This window comes from Ictalurus furcatus, chromosome 28, assembly GCF_023375685.1.
Source record: "Ictalurus furcatus strain D&B chromosome 28, Billie_1.0, whole genome shotgun sequence".
NCBI lineage: Eukaryota > Metazoa > Chordata > Actinopteri > Siluriformes > Ictaluridae > Ictalurus > Ictalurus furcatus.
This window is the reverse complement of record NC_071282.1, coordinates 9,301,184-9,325,753: the sequence shown is the minus strand read 5'-3', so window position 1 is coordinate 9,325,753 and position 24,570 is coordinate 9,301,184. Positions and strand designations below refer to the sequence as shown.

The window sequence follows — 24,570 nt, the reverse complement described above, 5'->3', positions numbered from 1 at the left end:
TGTGAAATGCATTTGTTCTAGGTCTGTTTTGATAATGGCCAAATAATAAGTAAGGAATAAAACATCTGGGCAGGCCATGTAACAATACATTTTGTAATAACTTTTTTTTTTTTTAAAAAAAAGGTTTTATTCCTATTTTTACTCTTGTACAACATGCTTGTCAATGAAAAGGGTTTTTATTATTTATCTTGAAATTGCTCACTTGTTCCAAAAAATATTTAATGTAAATACAAGCTGAAATTTAACATGTGCAAACAGGTTCCTTTTATCACTTCTGTTAAAGCTGCTATAAACACTCATTGCCTCATCAGTCCATCTTTCTCTCTTGAAGTTAAAATAGCAAACGTCTGCACTGTCATGTCATGAACTACTGTTGGAGGGTTTTGTGTTTTTTATTTATTTATTTTTTTAATTCACTCACTCACTATATACTGGTGAATCCTTCCACACATTAAACATCTTGCAGTTGTCTTGCAATAAAACAACTTTAATACCTCAACAGTTGTCAAAACAGCATTGGAAGAAAAATCTTATCTTGGACTATTATCCAAGCTTATGAATGAGCGGTCATCATATTTGAACAAGTGCATTAATATAATCCTGTGCTTTGCAGTTGGGACTGTTGTCGGAGCTGCTTTTTATAGAAGTTTAATCAATGCCATCCTACCATTCAATGGCTTTCCCATCTTAATTTAAAACCCCCTTTTTACAGTGTACATAAGTGTACTATATTGCAATAAATATACTAATATTTGAATTTTAATAACATTTAAATTAACATTTAATTGGTGTTTAAAAAAAAAAAAAAAAAAAAAAAGCACAATTCCACTGTGAATTGCAAATTTCAGTTAAAACCTGAAAGTGGTGCTGAATTGTGTACTGGCATCTTTAGCATTTTCTATGCAGTCTGTGTTTGGCTCTTAATGTTGTTTACAAGGGAAACGAATCCCTTCACTGATGAAGGGCACATACTGTTTCCAGCCAGCTAGGGAAGCTTGCAGTTACTACAGTGAGTTAAAGAGCACTGAGATGTGACTAGATTACAGAGGCCATTGAGAGAACACCATCACCAGTGTACCTATTGTCATCTGCCAAGAATTTGCCATTATCCCTTCAGAGCTATTAATATGGGGAGGATTGCGTCGCTGTGGGTATGTCAGACTGTAGCGTCATTGTGAAAACTTTACCTCACCCTTTTGTTGATGTTTGGGGCAGTGTTTGACCGGGCAAAACAGGCAGCCACAGTATAAAAAGAGCATGTTGTGGAAAAAAGTTTATACAAGGAGGTGATCCTACAAAAAGCATTACATTATCTTTCTGCTGTAGATCTAGCTGTATTGTAAAATCTGACTAACAGATTTGTCTGATTTAAAAAAATGTCTCGTCCTTTATTCAATCGGAACGCTAGCTGGGATACTCTCCAGGACTGGCCGAAGTCAAGTATTTCAGATCCGTGCATGGGAGCACCTTTTGTACCTGAACCAGATGATGGTAGCTGGTTGAACACAGTCAGGAGAACACTGGAAACCTCTTCTTGGCCTGGATTTCTATCATTTCCTTTGGTAACTTCTGTTTGTCCAGAAGTCTCGTCTTCATCCAGAGACGGACAACCATTTTCACATGTGAAATGTGACAAGATGTGGAGAATCTCTTTAGATGTCAGCCATTTTTGTCCAAAGGAACTTTGTGTCAAAATAAGCAAGGGCTACTTAGAAATAACAGGTATGTCATGTACTCTTCACCTTTTCAAGAAAGGCGTTGTGGAGCTTTTAATGAATGTTTGCAAATGGACTGTTCAACAAATTGTCTTCAGTGCTTAGAATAGTTCAGGATAGGGATTTAATACTGAAATTTTTATTCAAAGGTAAACATGAGGAAAGACACTATGACCATGGGACCATTTCCAGGAGTTTTACAAGGAAGTACAAGTAAGTGTTTATATAATATTATAATAATAAATACTCAGCAAAAAAAGAACTCTCCTCACATTCAACTGCTTTTATTTCCAGCAAATTTCTTAACATGTCTCAATATTTGTATTAACATGAAAAAGGTTAAACAACTGACATATACTGAACAAGTTTCATAGACATTTGATGAACAGAAATGGAATAATGAGTCCCTGAACAAAGGGAGGGGGGGTCAATATCAAAAGTAATAGTCTGGTGTGGCTATCAGCTGCTTTAAGTACTACAGCGCATCTCATCCTCATGGACTGCACCAGATTTGTCACTTCTTGCTGTGAGATGTTACTCCACTCTTCCACAAAGGCATTTGCAAGTTCTCAATCATGTCTGAGGGGACGACACATGGTTACATGTAATTTTCCACTACAAGGATGATCAGCTGTCCTTCCTGTCTCCCTGTAGCACTGTCTTACGCATCTTACGTTAGACATTGCAGTTTATTGTTCTGGCCACATCTGCAGTCCTCATGCCTCCCTGCAACAGGCCTATGGCATGTTCACGCAGGTGAGCAGGAACCCTAGGCATCTTTCTTCTGGTGTTTTTCAGAGACTGTAGAATGGTCTCTTTAGTGTGCTAAGTTATTTTAACTGTGACCTTAATTGCCTACCGCCTGTAAACTGTTTGTGTCTTAAGGACTGTTCCGCAGGTGCGGTGCAATAATTGTTTATGGTTCATTGAACAAGCAGGAAAAACATTGTTTAAACCCTTTCCAATAAAGATCTGTAAAGCTTATTTTGATTTTGCTAAATTATCTTTAAAATGCAGTCTCCTGAAGAAGGGGATGTTTCTTTTTTTTTTTTTTGCTTAAAAAAAAAATAAGGATTAGCTATAATCCTGACAGAGAAAATAATGTGAGCTCTATGAAAATTCATAGATTCATAGAGAAAATTGATTAACTTGCTTTTCATGTTGCAGGCTGCCTCCAGAAATTGATTTGCAAAAGATGAGCTCTTTGCTTTCTCCAGAAGGGGTTCTCTTGGTTGAGGTACCTGTTGGCATTTCTTCCAACAGATGTCCCACAGAAACTGTTATCCCAATACAAATGAAGGAAAAACATTAGGTTTGTCAAGTATATACGACATTTACTGCTTGTAAATGTTAAATATTGTAAGTTTCAGTGTGTGAATTCTATTTCTTTTACTTTTTTCACTGCCAACAGAGTGCATTCACTTTTTTTCTTATGAGTTTTCTTTCCTAAGTAAATTTTATCAGAAGTTGTTGATTTAGCTGTTTGGATTTAGGTGACACAACAATAACTATTGTGCAGTTCAGAATTATATATATTTCCATGCACTTATAAAGTTACAGTTAACTCTTCACTCTTACTTGTACAGGACTACTTACAAAATCAGTAATTTGTTATCCTTGTGCCTCTTTATATCAGTAATTATTAATGCCAACTATATATATTAAATAAAAATTGATTACAAGTGTGATTTGCAGCTTTATCATCACATTATTAAAAACATACCTGCTGATTATTGTATAGTGCCTCTTTAAGCTCCTGCTCTTTGACATCAGTAATATCACCACCACCATATTTGTATTTTGATGGAGTGATAACTTTACACAGTTAAGTATATACACTTATTTTCCTAATTTTCATCATGCTGTATTTGTAACTGGATGTGTTCAAGCTTAACATGTCAACCCGCCATGGTAAAATATTCTGTTACTTAATACAGTTTTCCAATATTAAAATATGTTTGTGAAAGAGTATGGGGTCATTGAACAATTCAGTACTTTGCTAACTTTATCTGAAAGTCAACCATTTGTTATACAATCCTGAAGGCACCCTATACTGATACTGATCCTAACATCTGATTAACAGCTTTGCAACCACCCAGTCAGGCACATGGCAAAATATTGCATTGACCAGCAGGGGTCAGGATTCTACCAAGCTTAAAGCTGGATCCAAAAATAACTCCATAAATCAAAAAGTCTAGTTAAATTTTGTCACTTGGCACTTGAGTTGTCTGCCAAGACATTATATGATGTTTATTGGGACATTTGCTTGTTTGAGCACAGTGAGCACTCAATCTATGGACTGCAACTAGTTTAAATATAATTCAAGTCAGATTAGACCTACAGTATATTTTTACGGTATATATACCAAGTTAGTGGCCTGTATGGTACTTTGGTTTACATAATAAAATCGTGAATGAATATGATGTTTTATATGAAAACAAATTTCATCAAATAATTCATGCAAATACTAGCTATCTATAGGCCATGCATAGTTACATATTACCTATAATCTGACTCAATGAAATTAGATGGAAGTCCTCACCAAACAAATGCACAGAAAACTTTGAGCATGACCCTGACCATACATTATTATTTATTAACTGATAATGGGTCAGTAGCCTAAATGTAATTCGAGCATGGCTCTTTAGATACAAGTTTTTTTTTTTTTTTTTTTTTTTATGAGGACCCTGCCGGCCATCTGGTTGTCAAACAAAATGCTTATGTCAAAATTTCCACCATGTTGATGACCATATCAGGATGATCAGACACATGGGCTGCAGGGTGTACCTTACACACATACTGAATTATGATTGACAAGCTATTTTTGTAAATATTTTAACTATCTTTCCACTCCTACCTTGAGGAGCTGAGCACACGATGTATCAACAAAATGCAATAGAATTTGGAAAGTTTTTATACAACAGATAATTCTGTGAAGTAATGTAAAGTTGTTAAACATTTTTCAAAATGACATCCAAATTCCACTTAATTAGCATCATGAAACGTCTTTAACATTAGCTCTATTCATAATAGAAAAAAATAAATTTTAGATATCCTAGATCTGTGTTTCATATTTCTAAACTAACATGCCTAATATGACTTTTAGTTAACATATCAGTTAATACATTCCAACTTCCACAATCAGTGTTATCTAAATATATCCATGTCCATACATAAGGAGCAGGTCTATGGCCGGGTACACTAAAAAAAGAACCCCCCCCCAAAAAAAAACAGGTTGGATAAACATGATTTAATTGAGGGCAGGATTTCCATCCAATAAATATGTATAGCCCCAACTAATAAAAAACTGATTCATGCAATAAGATGAAATTGAGTTGGGCCAACTTAATTTGATCAAATACAGTTTAAATGAAATGGATACATTTATAAAGTTACACTTTTTATGCTTGTCAAACTAAAACATTTCATTGGAAAATATATTAAGTAGGAATCCTTCTAATTTTATTCCCCCTATATAGAGATAAAAGAGACAGAACTTGGTTCAGATGTTTTTATTTAAAACGCATAAAAACATGTATAAAACAGGTATAGGGAGAAAGAAAAAAGTCAATATGCTACATAAACATTTGCTGTTTGTTGGTGACTTATTGTATTTAAACTATGAAAAAGTATTTAACCAAACAAGCTAGTAATTGCAACAGTGAAAGCACACACATATACATATATACATATACATACATATATATATATATATAAAATAAAATAATAAATTTTGGTCTTGAAATTTGCATTTCTCTGTATGAACGACACATGAACAGTCAGTGGAAAGCCAAAGTTGAAGTAACTTGACTATCACTAATAATACAAAGACAAGATAAATTTGGCCATCAAGAATAAAATTTAACAAATACAGTACTGCTTGAAAGTTTGTGAACCCTTTAGAATTTTATAAATTTCTGCATAAATATTACCTAAAACATCATCAGATTTCCACACAAGTTCTAAAAGTAGACAAAGAGAACCGAATTAAACAAGTGAGACAAAAATATTATACTTGGTCATTTATTTAGTAATTGAGTAAAATGATCCAATATTATATATCTGTGAGTGGCAAAAGTATGTGAAACACAGATTAGCAGTTAATTTAAAGGTGAAATTAGAGTCAGGTGTTTTCAGTCAATGCAATGATAATTTATTTAATGAACAGGAGAACACTGAACAACAATGGTGTGCATGGCAGGGTTGTAAGGAGAAAGCCACTGCTCTCCAAAAAGAACACTGCTTCCCTTCTGCAGTTTGCTAAAGATCACATGGACAAGCCAGAAGGGTACTAGAATAGTGTTTTGTGGATAGATGAGACCAAAATATAATTTTTTATTTAAATGACAATCGTTATGTTTGGAGAAGGGAAAATACTGCATTTCAGCATAAGAACCTTATCTAATCTATGAAACTTGGTGGTGGTAGTATCATGGTCCACGTCTTAATTCGATTTGAGTTTACTTCGAGTATGACTTTAATCGGATTAAGGTAATAAAAAACTGCTGTTTACATGGTAGTTTCTTAATCACAGTATTGTCTTAATCTGGCTAATATTGGATTATTGTTGTCCATGTAAACATACTGATCGATGAAACAATGAATTCTGAATTATACCAGTGAATTACAAAGGAAAATGTCAGTACATCTGTCCATGATCTGAATCACAAGAGAAAGTTTGTCATGTAGCAAAATATGTTAAACACACAAGTCGTTCTACCAAATAATGGTTAAAGAAGAATAAAGTTAATGTTTTGGAATGGCCAAGACAAAGTCCTGACCTTAATCCAATAGAAATGTTGTGGAAGGACCTGAAGCAAGCAATTCATGTGAGAAAACCCACCAACATCCCAGAGTTGAAGCTGTTCTGTACTGAGGAATGGGCTAAAATTCCTCCAAGCCAATGTGCTGGTCTTATCAGTTACCTGAAACACTTAGTTCAGTTATTGCAGCACAAGGGGGTCACACCAGATACTGAAAGCAAAGGTTCACATACTTTTGCCACTCACATATATGTAATATTGGATCATTTTCCTCAATAAATAAATGACCAAGTATAATATTTTTGTTTCATTTGTTTAATTGGGTTCTCTTTATCTACTTTTAGGACTTGTGTGAAAATTTGATGATGTTTTAGGTCATATTTATTCAGAAATATAGAAAATTCTTAAGGGTTCACTTTCAAGCACCACTGTAGATGTATGGCCTAATGATTTTTCTACGTATTAAACGTGCATGGGCAATCTGTGTATGGACATGGATAGCGATAACTGCCCCTAAAACACACTGTCTAAAATGCTGCAGCAACAAATACCGTCTAGCTAGTTGCATTCTTTACACTGCCACATTCACAATCCTAAAAAGAAAATAAAAAAGTATTATTAGATACCATATTTAACAAATGACATAAGTAAATCAGATTATTTGATCAGATATGACTTACTATCACTAGGAAGTTGTCACATTCACATGGTGACATTCATCAAACTGTGAAAGAGACGATTTATATTAGAAGTGGGAACAAGTACTTGAAAATTTATAGACTTCCTCTAAAGTGCATTTGAACACTCATATGAAAACAGATGATTTTGTTTACATGGTTCTATTTTCCCCAACTCTATATTCACTTAATATGACACACTTTACACTTCTCACAAATAATTAAACTGATTTCAAACGAATTTAAAAGGTTTATTTGGTACCATTGTCAGATCAATATTAAGCTGGGGATTGGAATAGGGAGAAAAACACTTATAACATATATTCTTTTGCCTTTTATGTGTGTTTATCTGTTTTTAATATATTTTATGTTGTATTCAACTGTTTTTGAACACCTTTAATATTTATTTAGTGATTAACCACTTTATTGTGCTTGTGCATGTTGAAGATCATTAAAAAAACTACAGTTAGATTTGGTTTATCATGTTATTCTGTTGGATTTCAGCCGCCTTCAATGAAATTTGTTCTTTTATTCAAATGTATGTTAACTGGTGTACTATACAGTAAAAGGTATCACACTGGGCACAAACACAACTGCAGATATATTACTAACGTTTAGCACCAGTATGTTTTTGTGCATGACTATGCATGCATTTAGTGAACAGCATAACATAATACATATTACATATACTCCCCATAATACATATAGAAAATAAATGAAAAATGAATTACACAAAATTTCACAGAAGAGACAGATCAATCACTTTAACAACTAACGTGTTAAATCTTAATATGTTGGGTTTGCAAGGTTACTGTATAAAATGGCGAGAATACCACAGAACTGGCTAAGCTGAAGTGTGCAGCACAGAGGTTGATGAGCCAAGTGGCTGTCCAGCTAGCTAGTTTTACAAGTTGGAAAAAGGTGCTGGGACAAAATACGAGGCATACTCCCTTAGACTCTGACATCTTGCTAGCCAGAAATCAATCTGTATTACTAACATTTGTCCCCTGGGCTAGCAAACTTCAAAAGTTGAACCGAGTACTCACTGACAATGCTAATTTGCACTTTGAGTGAGCCTGAATTTAAGCAAAGGGAGGCTTGGAACAATTCACCTCTTAACTCTCTCAGCGCTGTTGGGTATTTCGCTCAACATTATGATATACACATTCTTTGACAGCAAGGTCAATGCTTAACTACAAAAAATCGAATACTTACCAACAATGAATATCCAACAGCAAGACCATTAGCCGCATCAGTCCCTTAGAGACAGCATGAGAAAACAGCGGTCACACTGTGAGCACGGTGTCTGAGCTTGTCTCGCACATGCGCGAATGGCGCCCCCAATGAAACTAATTTGTGTTAGACAAATTGAAATAAATCTCATAGATGACACTATGTTAGACTAGTTAAATATACATACGTATTACTCCTAATTAGATATGCTTAATTAAAGTGAACAAAAATTTAGTGTAGTAGTTATTGTATATTCATTATATGACACGCATTCTCTTTGGAAAATTATCATCCATTTAGATGCTCAATGCATATTGAACACATTTATATTTAGGAAAAACTTAAGTGAGCGCAAGAAAAAAAATGTATGGATGTATGCAACAGCCAAAAATATAGCCAGGAGCCTCTTTACTTACATGACAAGGCCAGTTGTCGAAGAGAGAGGGAAATACTGGGAATGCTTTCAGCTGCAGGGTGCCTCACTCTCACCATGTATGGAATGAGCAAGAGACATGATCAAAAGATTTACAGCACCAATAAAATCTGAAGCTATAATCTGTAAACAATACCACATTAAACCATTTATGTCCTAGGAAGTGTGGATGTCTCCTAGGAAATGAAGTAAAATTATCACAAAAAATGTACTGAATGAACAGCCCATTTAATAAATCACCTAACCTGAATTCCACTTACCACTGCATTTAAACTATGAGGTGCAGATTTCAGACAGACACAGATTTAGTTGGTATTTTTAGGCCTCTACAATGAGAGGAATATGTAACCACAAAAAGTCATTTTCAGATAATAATCTTAATAATAATTTGAATATCCATTCACAGTAATTTAATTTTAATCCAATATACTGAGTACTCAAAATAACCCAAATTGTTCTTTAATAATAGTCTTTACAGCTTTTACAGAAATTGCCCTGTGGTAGTTGTGGTGGTAAATACATATACTTATTAAACTGAAGTTTCAAAATGCATATGCGAGATAGTGTGTTAAATGTTTATATTACTTAATTTTATGTAGACAAATAACTTTAGATCAGCAAATCAAAGAATAACAGGTATATTTTGGGGGGGAAAAAAACTTTGGAAAAATGAGCAAAAATGATCTAAATATAAACACAGAAAAGAGCTATACATATCAGCATCTAATGTTTCATTTCTAAGCCATATTAATGTGACTTGACCATATATAACTTTTGCTTGGCTGGCGAGATCATTCCAATAAAAGCAGCTGTAAGGACCAGGGGGAGACTGCAGTGAAGACCAGTCAAGTCCTTGAGTGTGGTGAGATGCATCTTCATTTATTCTATATTTAAAATTTGTATTACATTAGCTTTTAGCTATTAGCTATAGCTAAATTAAACTTTTAAATAAGTGCTATATAATGCTACTGTAGATGATAAGCACAACAAGTCAGTAGGGACCAAAAGCTTGAAAATGTGAAAATACTTCTTAATAATTTTGCATTATTTTTTAAAAATAATTAAAAAAAAATTCATTACAAATTATATTATCAACAACTTGAGTGAAAGGTAGTATCTAAGAAATATTTACATGAATTTCAGGATTTCTTAGTATTTGGTATCTTCCAATTTTTTGCCTTAATGACAGTATGCATTCGAGAGATGATTATTATTATGGTTATCATATTTGATCTTTTTATCTTACAGGTTTGTTAGAAAATTCTTCAGCTTTGGGAGAAGAGACAGGTAAATTGAAAACTAACAGCTAAGACGTTCTAAACAGTGCTCCAGACTAACATTTGTGAGGGGTGGCACTGGCCCTTAATTTGGTAGTACCAGTCGCGGGGTGGCGCAAGGAAAAACAGAAACAATGAAATTACACACAAACATGTTTAATGCATTAATAAATACATTACAAATAAAATAATAATAATAAATTTTATATATTTTTATATATATATATATATATATATATATATAAGTCAATTTTTGTCAACTTCAAAAAGGTCGCAATGGCAGGAAAAATGCTCACAAAATGCAACCATTTGGTCACAGTCTGGAGCCCTGTCATTCTCAGGGAGTTTTTGTCTTTCCGATAAGAGAATGCAACACAGATAACTTGGCATGGATAGCTATAATTCATTTTACAGTAAAATGGATGCTAGAATTTTAACTTTTATCTTTAAAGACATGACATGTTTTCTTGTTATTAGAAGAGTTTGGTGCCATCATATTAAACTAATATTTTCTATATAAGTAGTACATTTTGTATTATGTTAATGGTTTTTATTTATTTATTTTTTACTACTCTGATATATTGTCTTCCTTGCAGTGAGCTGCCATCATGAGCACGGACGCAGAGATGGCCGTTTATGGCAAAGCTGCCGTTTACCTCCGTAAGCCTGAGAAGGAGAGAATTGAGGCTCAAAGCAAGCCCTTTGATGCAAAGGCCGCCTGCTATGTAGCTGATGACAAAGAGCTATACCTTAAGGCTACAATCAAGAGCAGAGATGGTGGCAAAGTCACTGTTGAATTGCTTGAGAGCAAGGAGGTGATAGTTAATTATGAAATGCATAACTTTCAAACTTCATAACATTATATATAGATTATATATAGGTCATTCACACTAAATGTGCATTATTTGAGTCTCTTATAGTCAAGAACAGTTAAGGAGGATGATGTCCACCCCATGAACCCTCCTAAGTTCGATAAGATTGAGGACATGGCTATGATGACTCACCTCAATGAAGCCTCTGTGCTGTATAACCTCAAAGAGCGTTACGCAGCATGGATGATCTACGTAAGTTAAGCAATAGTACTACACCACATAGTAACTTCACAAGCTAGTAACAAAAGCGATTATTTCTTCCTATGAATTTATGACCAAAAGCTGCTTACTTGATAGGATTACAACACTTCTTTAGAAAATCTTGTATGTAATCATCCCTGTCCATATCTACTTCAGACCTACTCTGGACTTTTCTGTGCTACTGTGAACCCCTACAAGTGGCTCCCAGTGTACGATGCAGAAGTGGTGGCTGCCTACAGAGGCAAAAAGCGCATGGAAGCCCCACCTCACATCTTCTCTGTGTCTGACAATGCCTATCAGTTTATGCTCACTGGTAAGACATATGTAATTATTAAGATATTAGATTATACTACTAACTGCTTTTTTAATATAAATTATATAGAATTTGATTTTATTTTATTTTCATCTCACAGATAGGGAGAACCAGTCTGTCCTGATTACGTAAGTACCTGTGAGTACATAGAAATAATTACAATTCTCTTTTTTAGTATCATTAAACATTTTATTTAATGTACACCAGTGGAGAATCTGGTGCTGGAAAGACTGTGAACACCAAACGTGTCATCCAGTACTTTGCCACAGTTGCAATGCAGAGTGACAAGAAGAAGGAGCAAAGTTCCGGCAAAATGCAGGTATGAATTGAACTCCATTCAATCTTCACGGCACTCCTTTTTTGGGGGTTAGGATTTTTCGGGTTTTTATATTCTTTGTTCCTCTAATTAAAACGGAATGTCATAAAAAACACATTTAACACAATCAAAATTAACTTGTTGCAGGGATCTCTTGAAGACCAGATCATTGCTGCCAATCCTCTGCTTGAGGCCTATGGTAATGCTAAGACTGTGAGAAATGACAACTCTTCTCGTTTTGTAAGTTTGATTCTATTAAACTCAATACACTTCAGCTACACTATTATATAAACTGTGAAGTTTATATACAGTTTATAACATCTCATGTTGATGCTCTGATTTCTGGTAAAACTGACACTAAATCATTTGTTTTGCTAAACCAGGGTAAATTTATCAGAATTCATTTTGGCACATCCGGCAAACTGGCTAGTGCTGACATTGAGACATGTAAGTTGACTAATTAATACATCAGTGATGGTAGTTCTACTAGTCTACCTTTTGTAGATAACATGGGCACATTTTCCTAACAGATCTGCTGGAGAAGTCTAGAGTATCATTCCAGCTTCCTGATGAGAGAGGATACCACATCTTTTACCAGATGATGACCAATGAAAAGCCTGAGCTGATTGGTAAGGAAATATAATATAAATGTTGTCTTTGCTCAGCCTACTGTAGCCGAAAATTAATTTTAACCACCATCCTTGTTCCACAGAAATGACGCTCATCACCACCAACCCCTACGACTTCCCCATGTGCAGTCAGGGTCAGATCACAGTGGCAAGCATTAATGATAAGGAGGAACTGATTGCCACAGATGTAAGGGATTCTTGATAATAGGTCTTATGTTGAAATACTTTATGAATCCTTATGGCTCTAAGTACTGTCATTATTTTACAGACTGCTATTGACATCCTGGGTTTCAGTGGTGAAGAGAAAATGGGCATCTACAAATTTACTGGAGCTGTTATTCATCATGGTAATATGAAGTTCAAGCAGAAGCAGCGTGAGGAGCAAGCTGAGCCTGATGGCACAGAGGGTGAGACTGACCTTTATTCAAGAGTTCCATTTATTATGGTCTCATAAATGAAAGCTCTGGTCCTATGATTCAAAACCCACAACATCTCAGCCATATTTTTGTCTTACTTAGATTAAAGTGTATGTATAATGTGTATAATTTTGCTACTGTTAACAGAGGCTGACAAAGTCGCTTACCTTCTGGGTTTGAACTCAGCGGATATGCTGAAGGCCTTGTGCTACCCCAGAGTAAAGGTTGGAAATGAATTTGTGACAAAGGGTCAGACTGTGCCGCAGGTACGTAATCAAAAGCATTAAAAAGCTTTTTGTAAATGATACAATAGGGTCAGTAAAAGAAAGCTGATGAACAATTTGTGCTTTTAGGTATATAATGCTGTGAACGCATTGGCCAAATCCATCTATGAAAGGATGTTCTTGTGGATGGTCATACGTATCAACCAGATGTTGGACACCAAACAAGCCAGACAGTTCTTCATCGGTGTGCTGGACATTGCTGGATTTGAAATCTTTGATGTATGTGTTATGTAATTTTAAAATGTTCACTTAAAAATTTGTTTGAATCAGGTTGAAAACCTACAAAGTGTTAACTTCCATCTTTCCAGTTCAACAGCATGGAGCAGTTGTGTATCAATTTCACCAATGAGAAACTGCAGCAGTTCTTCAACCATCACATGTTTGTCCTGGAGCAAGAGGAGTACAAAAAGGAGGGCATTGTTTGGGAGTTCATTGACTTCGGCATGGACTTGGCCGCTTGCATTGAACTTATTGAGAAGGTGTGGTTTCCATGCAGGTCATTATGTCTTGTACGACGTTTGCAATATCTAGAATGTCTCCTCAAAACTACTTTTCTTGTACTGTAACAGCCCATGGGTATCTTCTCCATCCTTGAAGAAGAGTGCATGTTCCCCAAGGCTACAGACACCAGCTTTAAGAACAAGCTGTATGACCAGCATCTTGGCAAGTGCAACGCTTTCCAGAAACCCAGACCTGCCAAAGGCAAAGCTGAGGCCCACTTCTCCCTGGTTCACTATGCTGGTACTGTGGACTACAACATCGCTGGCTGGCTGGACAAGAACAAGGACCCACTGAATGAGTCTGTTGTGCAGCTGTACCAGAAGTCTTCTGTCAAACTGCTTTCCACCCTCTACCCACCTGTTGTTGAGGGTAACTTCTTTTATTTTAAAGACAGACTTAGACTAGTTACTTAGATGTTTGCTTAAAAATGTAATTGTGTTTCTAATTTAATGTGCACAGAGAGTGGTGGTGGCAAGAAGGGAGGCAAGAAGAAGGGTGGTTCTATGCAGACTGTGTCCTCACAGTTCAGGGTTTGTTACACTTATAGTTCTTTAATATCAAGTTAATTCCATTTTAAAAATGAATACCAATAGTATGTTTACTACACAGGAGAACTTGGGCAAGCTGATGACCAACTTGAGGAGCACCCATCCTCACTTTGTGCGTTGTCTGATTCCCAATGAATCTAAGACTCCAGGTAAAGTTTGAAACCTAATGTCTAAAAGATAAAACTGGACTGATGTTATTGAATATTAGCAGAACTACTCCAAAGAATTTCAATGTCAGTATAGCCAGTGTGAGCTGTGCAAACAACAAACACTGTTGACTTGATAATTACCCCAATTCCTTTATGGTCTTTATCAGGTCTTATGGAGAACTTCCTCGTTATCCACCAGCTGAGATGTAACGGTGTGCTAGAGGGTATCAGAATCTGCAGAAAGGGATTCCCCAGCCGAATCCTCTATGGTGACTTCAAGCAACGGTACAAAAAAAAAAAACAAAAAAAACCACCATATTATTAGTGTGTCTAGTTGTGTTTTTTTTCTTGTCTTATAATGTTGAGATGATACATTTTATTTTTACAGATACAAAGTGCTGAATGCCAGTGTTATTCCTGAGGGCCAATTTATTGACAACAAAAAGGCCTGTGAGAAACTTCTGGGCTCCATTGACATTGACCATGACCAGTATAGATTTGGACACACTAAGGTGAATATCCTTAAGTGGCCAAAAAGAGAGTTCTTCATTTTCTCTATCTGTACAAATTTAAAATAACAAATTGAGGGCCAAGTGATACAATATCCTGCCATTTAATTCAGGTGTTCTTCAAAGCTGGTCTGCTGGGTACTCTTGAAGAGATGCGAGATGAGAAACTGGCTTCTCTGGTCACAATGACGCAGGCTCTTTGCCGTGGTTTCCTCATGAGAAGAGAGTTTACAAAGATGATGGAGAGGAGGTATTTTATAATGTTATCCATACCTTTGAATAATAACTATTTACTGTACTATTAATGTCACCAGAAACTGTTTTACACTATAAAAGTAAACAATTCATACACACACGTACTTCTGTGAACGAAATATGTAATTATTCGGTAGACCCTTTTTTTTTTTATCCCAATGACTTTTAAATCAGATATAAATTCAGATAAAATGTAGAAAAGAACCATTTGTATTCTCCAGGGAGGCCATTGACACCATCCAGTACAACGTCCGCTCATTTATGAATGTCAAACATTGGCCATGGATGAAGGTGTACTACAAGATCAAGCCCCTGCTGAAGAGTGCTGAAACTGAGAAGGAGCTGGCCACTATGAAAGAGGACTTTACAAAATGCAAGGAAGATCTTGTCAAGGCTGAGGCCAAAAAGAAGGAGCTTGAAGAAAAGATGGTGGCACTGCTGCAAGAGAAGAATGACCTGCAGCTTCAAGTTGCATCTGTAAGATTTTTCATTAATCTGCGAATTTAGCTAACAGTAAGTTATGTATGTCTAAGGCCATTTTACTTCCAAAATGTTAGGTTATCTAATTAGAATTTTTATTGCACAATATACAGGAGGCTGAGAATCTCTCAGATGCTGAGGAGAGATGTGAGGGTCTGATTAAGAGCAAAATCCAGCTTGAAGCTAAACTCAAAGAGACAACTGAGAGACTGGAAGATGAGGAGGAGATCAACGCTGAGCTGACTGCCAAGAAGAGGAAACTGGAGGATGAGTGCTCTGAGCTGAAGAAGGACATTGATGACTTGGAGCTCACTTTGGCTAAAGTGGAAAAGGAGAAACATGCTACTGAAAATAAGGTTTGTACTATTTGTACAGACAGCATAAAAAATAAACTATTCCCACTTTCTCTGTTGTTCTAATTAAATGATTTCTTACAAAAACAATAATTATGTTCTCAAAAATGCAGGTTAAGAACCTCACAGAGGAGATGACCTCTCAAGATGAGAGCATTGCCAAACTCACAAAAGAGAAGAAAGCCCTCCAAGAGGCACATCAGCAAACCCTTGATGATCTTCAGGCAGAAGAGGACAAAGTCAACACTCTGACAAAATCCAAGACTAAGCTTGAACAGCAAGTGGATGATGTGAGTTACTTGATACAGAATTGCAAAATTGGTTGCTCACAAGTGATTCTGCACAAGGTACTTAAATAAATATTTTGTGTTTTTACAGCTGGAAGGTTCTCTTGAGCAAGAGAAGAAACTCCGCATGGATCTAGAGAGAGCCAAGAGAAAGCTTGAGGGTGACTTGAAACTGGCTCAGGAATCCATCATGGACCTGGAGAATGACAAACAGCAGTCTGAGGAGAAGCTGAAAAAGTAATTATATAGCAAATTAGAAGCACTAATAGCACTAATAGCTCTATCATCTATATATATATATATATATATATATATATATATATATATATATATATATATGAGATAAAGGTATGATGAAGGCAATTTAAATATTTTATTTGATAAATTTAATATATATTAATTTTATATAATAAATTTAAACATGATAAAGGCAATTTTTCACGCTATCGGCCATAGGCCGATAGTTTAAAAACATCCGATAATCAGGGCCGATTGTATCCTGTCAATCAAAAGAGGGTGGGAAAACACTCTTGTGTTGAAAGATGACAAAACTGCAGTTTGTAAGCTCTGTAAGCTCTGCACTGCTAAAATTTTACACCAGAAGTGAGTAGCAGTGAAGCAGGAGTTTCGGTGTCGAGTCTAATTTTTTTTTTCTCACGCTGAATTTAAGGGCCAGTACACCGTTGAAAGATTTAATTGAAGATGAGTTGACAAAAAGTATATATTGCACAGAAAAGTATATTTGTAGAGTAGTATATTTCATATCCAGTTAATGTTAATATATTAAATGTTTATATTATATATTACCAGTTTGATGTCAATGATGAAGTAAAAATGCTTTTGTTTCTGGTGAGTGAATGTGAACCTAAAAGTTTTTTTAGATTATATATATATATATATATATATATATATATATATATATATATATATATATATATATATATATACATACACATACATACATACATACACACACACTGTATATATTTATTATATATATGTGTGTGTGTGTGTGTAGAGAGAGAGAGAGAGAGAGAGAGAGAGAGAGAGGAGATATATTGCTATGTACGCTGAAACAAAGTTATTGTTTAATTCTCTCAGGAAAGACTTTGAAGTAAGCCAGCTTCTTAGCAAGATTGAGGATGAGCAATCTCTTGGTGCTCAGCATCAGAAGAAGATCAAGGAGCTTCAGGTATTTAAAAGTCGTTGATACAAAACCAAATGAAATAAGTGTGCAGCCAATAAGTAACTCAATTACCTCTACTTCATTATATGGTTCTTTACAAATGCGTGGTTTTCTGTCTATAATAGGCCCGTATTGAGGAGCTGGAGGAAGAGATTGAAGCTGAGCGTGCTGCTCGTGCCAAAGTTGAGAAGCAAAGATCTGATCTCTCCAGGGAACTTGAGGAGATCAGTGAGAGGCTTGAGGAGGCTGGTGGAGCAACTGCAGCTCAGATTGAAATGAACAAGAAGCGAGAGGCTGAGTTCCAGAAGCTACGTCGTGATCTTGAAGAAGCCACATTGCAGCATGAAGCAACTGCTGCTGCCCTTCGCAAAAAGCAGGCTGACAGTGTGGCAGAGCTGGGAGAACAAATCGACAACCTGCAGCGAGTCAAGCAGAAGCTTGAGAAGGAGAAGAGTGAATACAAAATGGAGATTGATGATCTCTCCAGCAATATGGAAGCTGTTGCTAAAGCTAAGGTTGATACTTTTATTCAATATGTGCAATACCAAGGTTACAGATTGGAATGTCCAGAAAACTAAAAGTATATTTGTCAATAGGCAAATCTTGAAAAGATGTGCCGTACCCTTGAGGACCAATTGAGCGAACTCAAGACCAAGAATGATGAGAATGCACGCCAGGTTAATGACATCAGTGTCCAAAAAGCCAGACTACAAACTGAAAATGGTAATATTGTTTCACAGGTTGGCAATATATTACTTCACCCAAATGTCAAGCTACCTTCATGGGAATCCACTGTCAAATGTCTATTACATGTTAATTACCCAGAACAATTACCTCTCATTACATTTAATTACATGAATCTAAAAAACATAACTAGTTTAAAGTTTGATCTGCAATCAAACAGGTGAGTTTTCACGTCAACTGGAAGAGAAGGAAGCTTTGATTTCTCAACTGACCAGAGGCAAGCAGGCATTCAATCAGCAAATTGAGGAGCTCAAGAGACAGCTGGAGGAGGAGGTTAAGGTAAACATGTAATGAAATTCTTCCACATTACATACATTACAGGTGTTATGCATTTATTAAGGAATAATGAACAAATATATTTTTCGTCACAGGCAAAGAATGCCCTGGCCCATGGTTTGCAGTCTGCCCGTCATGACTGTGATCTCCTCAGGGAGCAGTTTGAGGAGGAGCAGGAGGCAAAGGCTGAATTACAACGTGGAATGTCCAAGGCCAATGGCGAAGTTGCTCAGTGGAGAAATAAATATGAAACTGATGCTATTCAGCGCACTGAGGAACTTGAAGAAGCCAAGTAAGTTCAACACAAAGTGTTCATAATACTGGAAGAATGGCTACAAAATCACACCTAAGACAAAATGCAATTCTTAACAGGAAGAAGTTGGCACAGCGTCTGCAGGAGGCTGAGGAACAATGTGAGGCTGTGAACTCCAAGTGTGCCTCTCTGGAAAAGACCAAGCAGAGACTGCAGGGTGAGGTGGAGGACCTTATGATTGATGTGGAAAGAGCCAATGCCTTGGCTGCTAACCTTGACAAGAAGCAGAGGAACTTTGATAAGGTAAACTGTGACTTTTATTGAGAACTAATTGAGAAGTTTCACATTTCCATTGGTTGTCTTTATATAAGCTTTTGCTAAATAACTGTTGCATCTGTATCAAAGGTCCTGGCAGAATGGAAGCAGAAGTACGAGGAGGGTCAGGCTGAGCTGGAAGGAGCCCAGAAGGAGGCTCGTGCTCTGAGCACTGAGCTGTTCAAGATGAAGAACTCCTATGAGGAAGCTCTTGATCAATTGGAAACACTCAAGAGAGAGAACAAGAATCTGCAGCGTATGTGAAAACAATCTTCATTGTCTCAATGTCAACAACTCTTTCATTGTCACTAAACACAATTTTTAAAATCGTAGTTATGCCCAGATCCTTTGTTTACAATTTTATGCTCCATATTTTTTTCTTTCAACAGAGGAGATTTCAGACCTGACTGAACAAATTGGTGAGACTGGAAAGAGCATTCATGAGCTTGAGAAGGCCAAGAAGGCAGTAGAGACTGAGAAGGCCGAGATCCAGACTGCTCTGGAGGAGGCTGAGGTATACAGAGAATAGCACACATGAGGACAGTTGATACCACTTAAAGATTTTTTGTCAACAACTTGATTTTGATGATCATAATTAAACAAATCTCTTATATCTTACTTCAAGTAAATTTTATTTCATTTAATTCACAGGGCACACTGGAGCATGAAGAGTCAAAGATTCTTCGTGCCCAGCTTGAGCTTAACCAGGTTAAGAGTGAGATTGACAGGAAGCTTGCTGAGAAGGATGAGGAGATCGAGCAAATCAAGAGGAACAGCCAGAGGGTGACTGAGTCCATGCAGAGTACTCTGGATTCTGAGGTTAGGAGCAGGAATGATGCTCTGAGAATTAAGAAGAAGATGGAGGGAGATCTCAATGAGATGGAAATTCAGCTCAGCCATGCCAATCGCCAAGCTGCTGAGGCACAGAAACAGCTGAGGAACGTCCAGGGACAACTCAAGGTTAGATGAAATTAGTACAATTCAGTGCTTTATTAAAACTCCACATATATGAAAAATGATATATTTGTCTTTGCTTTCAGGATGCCCAACTGCAACTTGATGATGCTTTGAGAGGACAAGAGGATATGAAGGAGCAAGTGGCCATGGTGGAGCGCAGAAACACTCTGATGTTGGCTGAGATTGAGGAGCTCAGAGCTGCACTTGAGCAGACAGAGAGAGGCCGCAAAGTGGCTGAACAGGAGCTGATTGATGCTAGTGAGCGTGTTGGATTGCTGCACTCTCAGGTATTACAAACTAACTTGTTTTTAAAAATGTGTATGACTGCTTAGAAAATATAATAATATAATTTATACTTTCTTTGCAGAACACAAGTCTGTTGAACACCAAGAAGAAGCTTGAGACTGACCTTGTTCAAATCCAGAGTGAGGTTGAGGACACTGTACAGGAAGCAAGAAATGCAGAAGAGAAGGCCAAGAAAGCTATTACTGATGTGCGTATTGGTACAATTTAGAATGCACATAGCCAGTAGATTCTAAAGGTTCAAGGAGAAAAAAATCTTGCAATTTCACACTAGGCTGCAATGATGGCTGAGGAGTTGAAGAAGGAGCAGGACACTAGTGCTCATCTGGAGAGGATGAAGAAAAACCTGGAGGTCACAGTCAAGGACCTCCAGCACCGCCTGGATGAGGCTGAGAATCTGGCCATGAAGGGAGGAAAGAAACAACTTCAGAAACTGGAGTCCAGGGTAAGTCTTTTTTTTGTGTGTGTGTGTGTGTGTATATATATATATATATATATATATATATATATATATATATATATATATATATATATATATAATTTTAACTAAAAAGCTTTTCAAGATGTCCAGGTCTCAGTGGCCCATTTTTGACACAGAGCAGGATTTGTATGGCAAGGAATGTCTCAGAATTTTATATATGAACTCTTCCAGGTTCGTGAGCTGGAGAGTGAAGTTGAGAGTGAACAGAGACGTGGGGTTGAGGCTGTTAAAGGTGTCCGCAAATATGAGAGGAGAGTAAAGGAACTCACGTACCAAGTATGTATAAAGTGTGTCAAATAATAAGAACACTATTCATATTAAAATGTAAACTAATAAAATAATTGTGTAATTTATAGACTGAGGAGGACAAGAAGAATATTACCAGGCTGCAAGATCTAGTTGATAAGCTGCAACTGAAGGTCAAGGCTTACAAGAGACAGTCTGAGGAAGCGGTGAGGCAAATCTGCCTAAGCATATAAGTGAGGAACGTAATGCCATTTCTAAAATATCAAGAAGTATAACTATCTATAACTGTTTGTATTTAGGATGAACAGGCCAATGCCCACCTGTCCAAACTCAGGAAGGTGCAGCATGATTTGGAAGAGGCTGAAGAGCGTGCTGACATTGCTGAGTCTCAAGTCAACAAGCTCAGAGCTAAGAGTCGGGATGCTGGAAAGGTAAACATACATGTTAAAAAAATATTTAGTATTCATTATTCTTTACATTTGGTTTAACAGGTAATTAGACCTGGTCTAACAGGTATAATTTTACTAAACATGCAGTAATCACTCCCTTTCTCTCTCTCTCTCTAGGGCAAAGAATCAGCAGAGTAATCACCAACTTAGTAATGTTTTACTTATGGAAACAAACTTTAAATAAAGGCATTGTTCAAGAAACTACATCTGATTCTTTTTTATTTATAAAATACCTGCAGTTAGTTATATATATATATATATATATATATATATATATATATATATATATATATATATATATATATACACACACACACACACATAACACTGTGTTATGGCAGTGGTATACTAAACAACAGATAATAGTGGAAAGTCACAACTGGGACATAGGTTACAATGTTTACTATAATTACACAAGTTTCACATGTCAATATCTGCAAAAAGGTTCTTATGCCAGATAATATGTCTCAGGTAATAATAATCAATAAAATTTTAATCCATGTCCAGTTGGATTAATTTGGATTACAGCTAGTAAGCACTCATGGGGCAAACTTATTTGATTTTGTTGTGATGAGCTATGATTCTTTTCATTTGAGTTTTATTTGAAAATGTACTACTTATTTAGTTTTAGTAGTTAGCATATGATTAGCAAAACAGATGTCAGAAAGCTGTTTGAAGGTAACCAAAAAAGCTTGAATCTCTATGATTTGAGTAGTAGTAACTATTATAGACTCCAGTACATAGTAATAAATCTGAAAGTGAAATATGAAGGATATATACCTGCCTTTAATCTGTACTAAAGACAATGAGTAAAACACAAACCCATGCCTTCCCTGAATAAAATAACAGCATTATCTTCCTGTAATGTCTAACATGGTTGCAGAGGACTCTTGGTTGCATAAAAGTACACGCTCCCTTATACATGTGGGCTTCACTCCACAATACAATACATGTTGTCAGCAGGGTTCAAATCTGAAGTCTGAGACAACTGCATCCAGGGTTTAAGCCCATTCCCAAGGACCACCCATGCTGTGTTAATTATCCCCAATAAGGCATATGTGAATATATCCATATCTAAACCTGACTCTATAATCACAGCAGCTTTTGATAGGATCCGCACATTAGAAAACAGTCCATTATAACAACCCATGTGATCTCAATGAATGGACACTCCTGCATTTGTATCCTCATCAGTACCCCTCGTTGCATCAATGTCGAGTAACACTGCAGAAGATTGAATGAGGCCAATAAATGTTTTGTGTGTCGTAATTTAATGTTGTTGGTTTTTTTTCCAGATTGACTGCTATGCTGTCCATGGTATGACAGATGACCAGCTAATTAAATACGTGCCCAAAATTGGAGATTAGCTATTCGGCAGTACTGCAGAAGAGAAATGGCTGCACTGGAAGGAACCACCGCAACTATCTCTAAGGCTACAGAAAGCCTAATGGCAAAAATAAACCAAAGACGGGCCTCCAAGAGAATTCATGGGGATGGTCATTCCGAAAAACTGTCGGGAAACTCTAATGCTCTCAAAATGGAGCGTTTCTTTTCAAATGGGATTGTTTGAAGAAGTAGGGGGCACTTGTATTCAGGTAAAAGAGAAAAGGGGGAGGAGGGACCATACATTTGAAAGCATTGAAGACTACTACAATGGCACAGCTGTTGGAGACTAGCAAAGAACTCTTTTTTTCCAAATGTAAAATAGGCAATGCCAGTGAATTTGAATTCACCATGCGAGATTTTACTGAAAATGAGCTGGATCCACTGACCACACTAGCTCAGCAATATGAGAAAAGAAAAGTTAAATTGTTGAGACTGTATCTATCTGGCAAAAAGATTGACATTGAAGCAATTGAAACACTGAATGCTGCTACCTCACCTGGTGAATCACAAAATGCATCAGCCCTCACAAGTGAATCATGCTGTGCAGCTGCTGCTTCACATGGAGCTGTTTCCATAATTGGATCTCCCAGTGGAACTGCTTTCACAACTGGAACTCCAAGTACAAGTGAATTTGCCAGTCCGATGTCGAGTGCAATTTGAATGCAGTAGCTTACGTCTCAACAGAGAATTACATGCTGGATAAGGAGGATTTAATTATTGTACCAAAGGCATCAATTTTAATTGATGAGGAAATTGTGCTCGGGATATGCTTTCTTGATGATTGCCAGGATGACCTTGATGATACCCTTCCAATGGACCCAGTGCAGGAGGAAAGTTCATTTACAGGACAGGAACTTCGTCAACCACCAAAGACCACCAGGCTAAGGCTTCACAGGGGAAATGTTTTCAATGGACTAAATGCTGCTTTTAAAAATGGTTGTGTGTTTGTAAATGTGTCTCTCTTCGAGATTGGGATGGTCTTACCCAATGGTAACACAGAGAAAGGAGAAGACAATGGTGGAGTTTTGCGTGATGCGCTAAGTGAGTACTGGAAAGACCTTTATTATGAAATGCACTGCTGGAAACTTACTTAAAATACCAATACCATACGTAGTTAAAGTCATGGTCCTAGGCTACAAAATGGTGAAGTACTTTCCCATTGTGCTGGCCTAGCCCTTCCTCTCTAACTGTCTTGGACTTGAAATCATGGATGATGACCTTTTTTTAACATTCTTAGAGACAGTTCCTATTGAAGAAAAAGAAGTTGCAGAGCAAGCGATGAAAGACTTCCAAACCTTCTCTGGAAGAGACGAACGGTTGGATTTCCTTGAGGCTCATGATGTCAAACTTCTCGTCACAGAAGCAAATGTCAGAAAAACCTTACTTGAAGTGGCACAAAAAGAAATAGTTCAGGATCCTGCATATATAGCAGAGTGTTAGAGCAGTGTGCTGAAAGGGCTGAAACTGCCCCCAGGAGGATTGGAAGAAGTGCTGGCCAGCCTCACTCCTACACCCAGGAAGGTTGTTGCCATGCTACAACATGAGATCCTCAACATGAGAGAAAATCAGATTCTTGATTTTCTCAAGAAGTTTATAAGGAATTGTGGTGAACTTTGGCTGCGGAAATTGCACGGGTTTTGTACTGGTAATCGTTTTAATTGATTACAAATATTTGATCATATGGCTTCACATAACAGAAACATAGTTAAGAGCTAAAGAAATACTCTTTTTACCAATACAGCAATACAGATTTTGTTAATTAA

The 24,570-nt window shown here is 36.6% G+C and overlaps 2 protein-coding genes and 1 long non-coding RNA gene across 3 annotated transcripts; 2 read left to right on the top strand and 1 right to left on the bottom strand.

Annotated features, from left to right (window-relative positions):
• Positions 1–14: 14 nt before the first annotated feature.
• Positions 15–3,477, top strand: hspb15 (heat shock protein, alpha-crystallin-related, b15). The gene is made up of 3 exons (XM_053617647.1): positions 15–1,722; positions 1,865–1,928; positions 2,883–3,477. The coding sequence occupies exons 1-3, from the start codon at positions 1,377–1,379 to the stop codon at positions 3,025–3,027; spliced, it is 555 nt and encodes a 184-aa protein (XP_053473622.1). The 5' UTR covers positions 15–1,376; the 3' UTR covers positions 3,028–3,477.
• A 3,506-nt stretch (positions 3,478–6,983) lies between these two features.
• On the bottom strand, positions 6,984–8,444 carry LOC128603335 (uncharacterized). Its single transcript, XR_008385003.1, has 3 exons — positions 8,371–8,444; positions 7,159–7,202; positions 6,984–7,071 (listed from the first exon to the last, which is right to left on the bottom strand). It is a non-coding gene; the product is annotated as an uncharacterized LOC128603335 (long non-coding RNA).
• A 2,047-nt stretch (positions 8,445–10,491) lies between these two features.
• On the top strand, positions 10,492–21,501 carry LOC128603482 (myosin heavy chain, fast skeletal muscle). The gene is made up of 38 exons (XM_053617950.1): positions 10,492–10,913; positions 11,019–11,162; positions 11,328–11,484; positions 11,585–11,612; positions 11,692–11,803; positions 11,948–12,040; positions 12,184–12,247; positions 12,331–12,429; positions 12,513–12,616; positions 12,698–12,836; positions 12,993–13,111; positions 13,199–13,348; positions 13,438–13,608; positions 13,699–13,999; positions 14,090–14,160; positions 14,240–14,327; positions 14,495–14,612; positions 14,716–14,839; positions 14,950–15,086; positions 15,313–15,568; positions 15,685–15,927; positions 16,038–16,214; positions 16,303–16,448; positions 17,313–17,403; positions 17,523–17,912; positions 17,994–18,120; positions 18,302–18,420; positions 18,513–18,709; positions 18,790–18,973; positions 19,076–19,241; positions 19,375–19,499; positions 19,637–19,945; positions 20,026–20,229; positions 20,310–20,435; positions 20,520–20,690; positions 20,898–21,002; positions 21,083–21,178; positions 21,272–21,501. The coding sequence occupies exons 1-38, from the start codon at positions 10,707–10,709 to the stop codon at positions 21,458–21,460; spliced, it is 5,847 nt and encodes a 1,948-aa protein (XP_053473925.1). The 5' UTR covers positions 10,492–10,706; the 3' UTR covers positions 21,461–21,501.
• The last annotated feature ends 3,069 nt before the right edge of the window (positions 21,502–24,570 follow it).

Bases quoted from the DNA above. Each gene is read 5' to 3' on its own strand.
- hspb15 (XM_053617647.1), top strand. From the start codon at position 1,377: ATGTCTCGTCCTTTATTCAATCGGAACGCTAGCTGGGATACTCTCCAG. The intron at 1,723-1,864 runs GTATGTCATGTA...TTTTATTCAAAG, and splicing joins GGGCTACTTAGAAATAACAG to GTAAACATGAGGAAAGACAC. The intron at 1,929-2,882 runs GTAAGTGTTTAT...TTCATGTTGCAG, and splicing joins AGTTTTACAAGGAAGTACAA to GCTGCCTCCAGAAATTGATT.
- LOC128603482 (XM_053617950.1), top strand. From the start codon at position 10,707: ATGAGCACGGACGCAGAGATGGCCGTTTATGGCAAAGCTGCCGTTTAC. The intron at 14,840-14,949 runs GTGAATATCCTT...CATTTAATTCAG, and splicing joins ATAGATTTGGACACACTAAG to GTGTTCTTCAAAGCTGGTCT. The intron at 15,569-15,684 runs GTAAGATTTTTC...CACAATATACAG, and splicing joins TGCAGCTTCAAGTTGCATCT to GAGGCTGAGAATCTCTCAGA.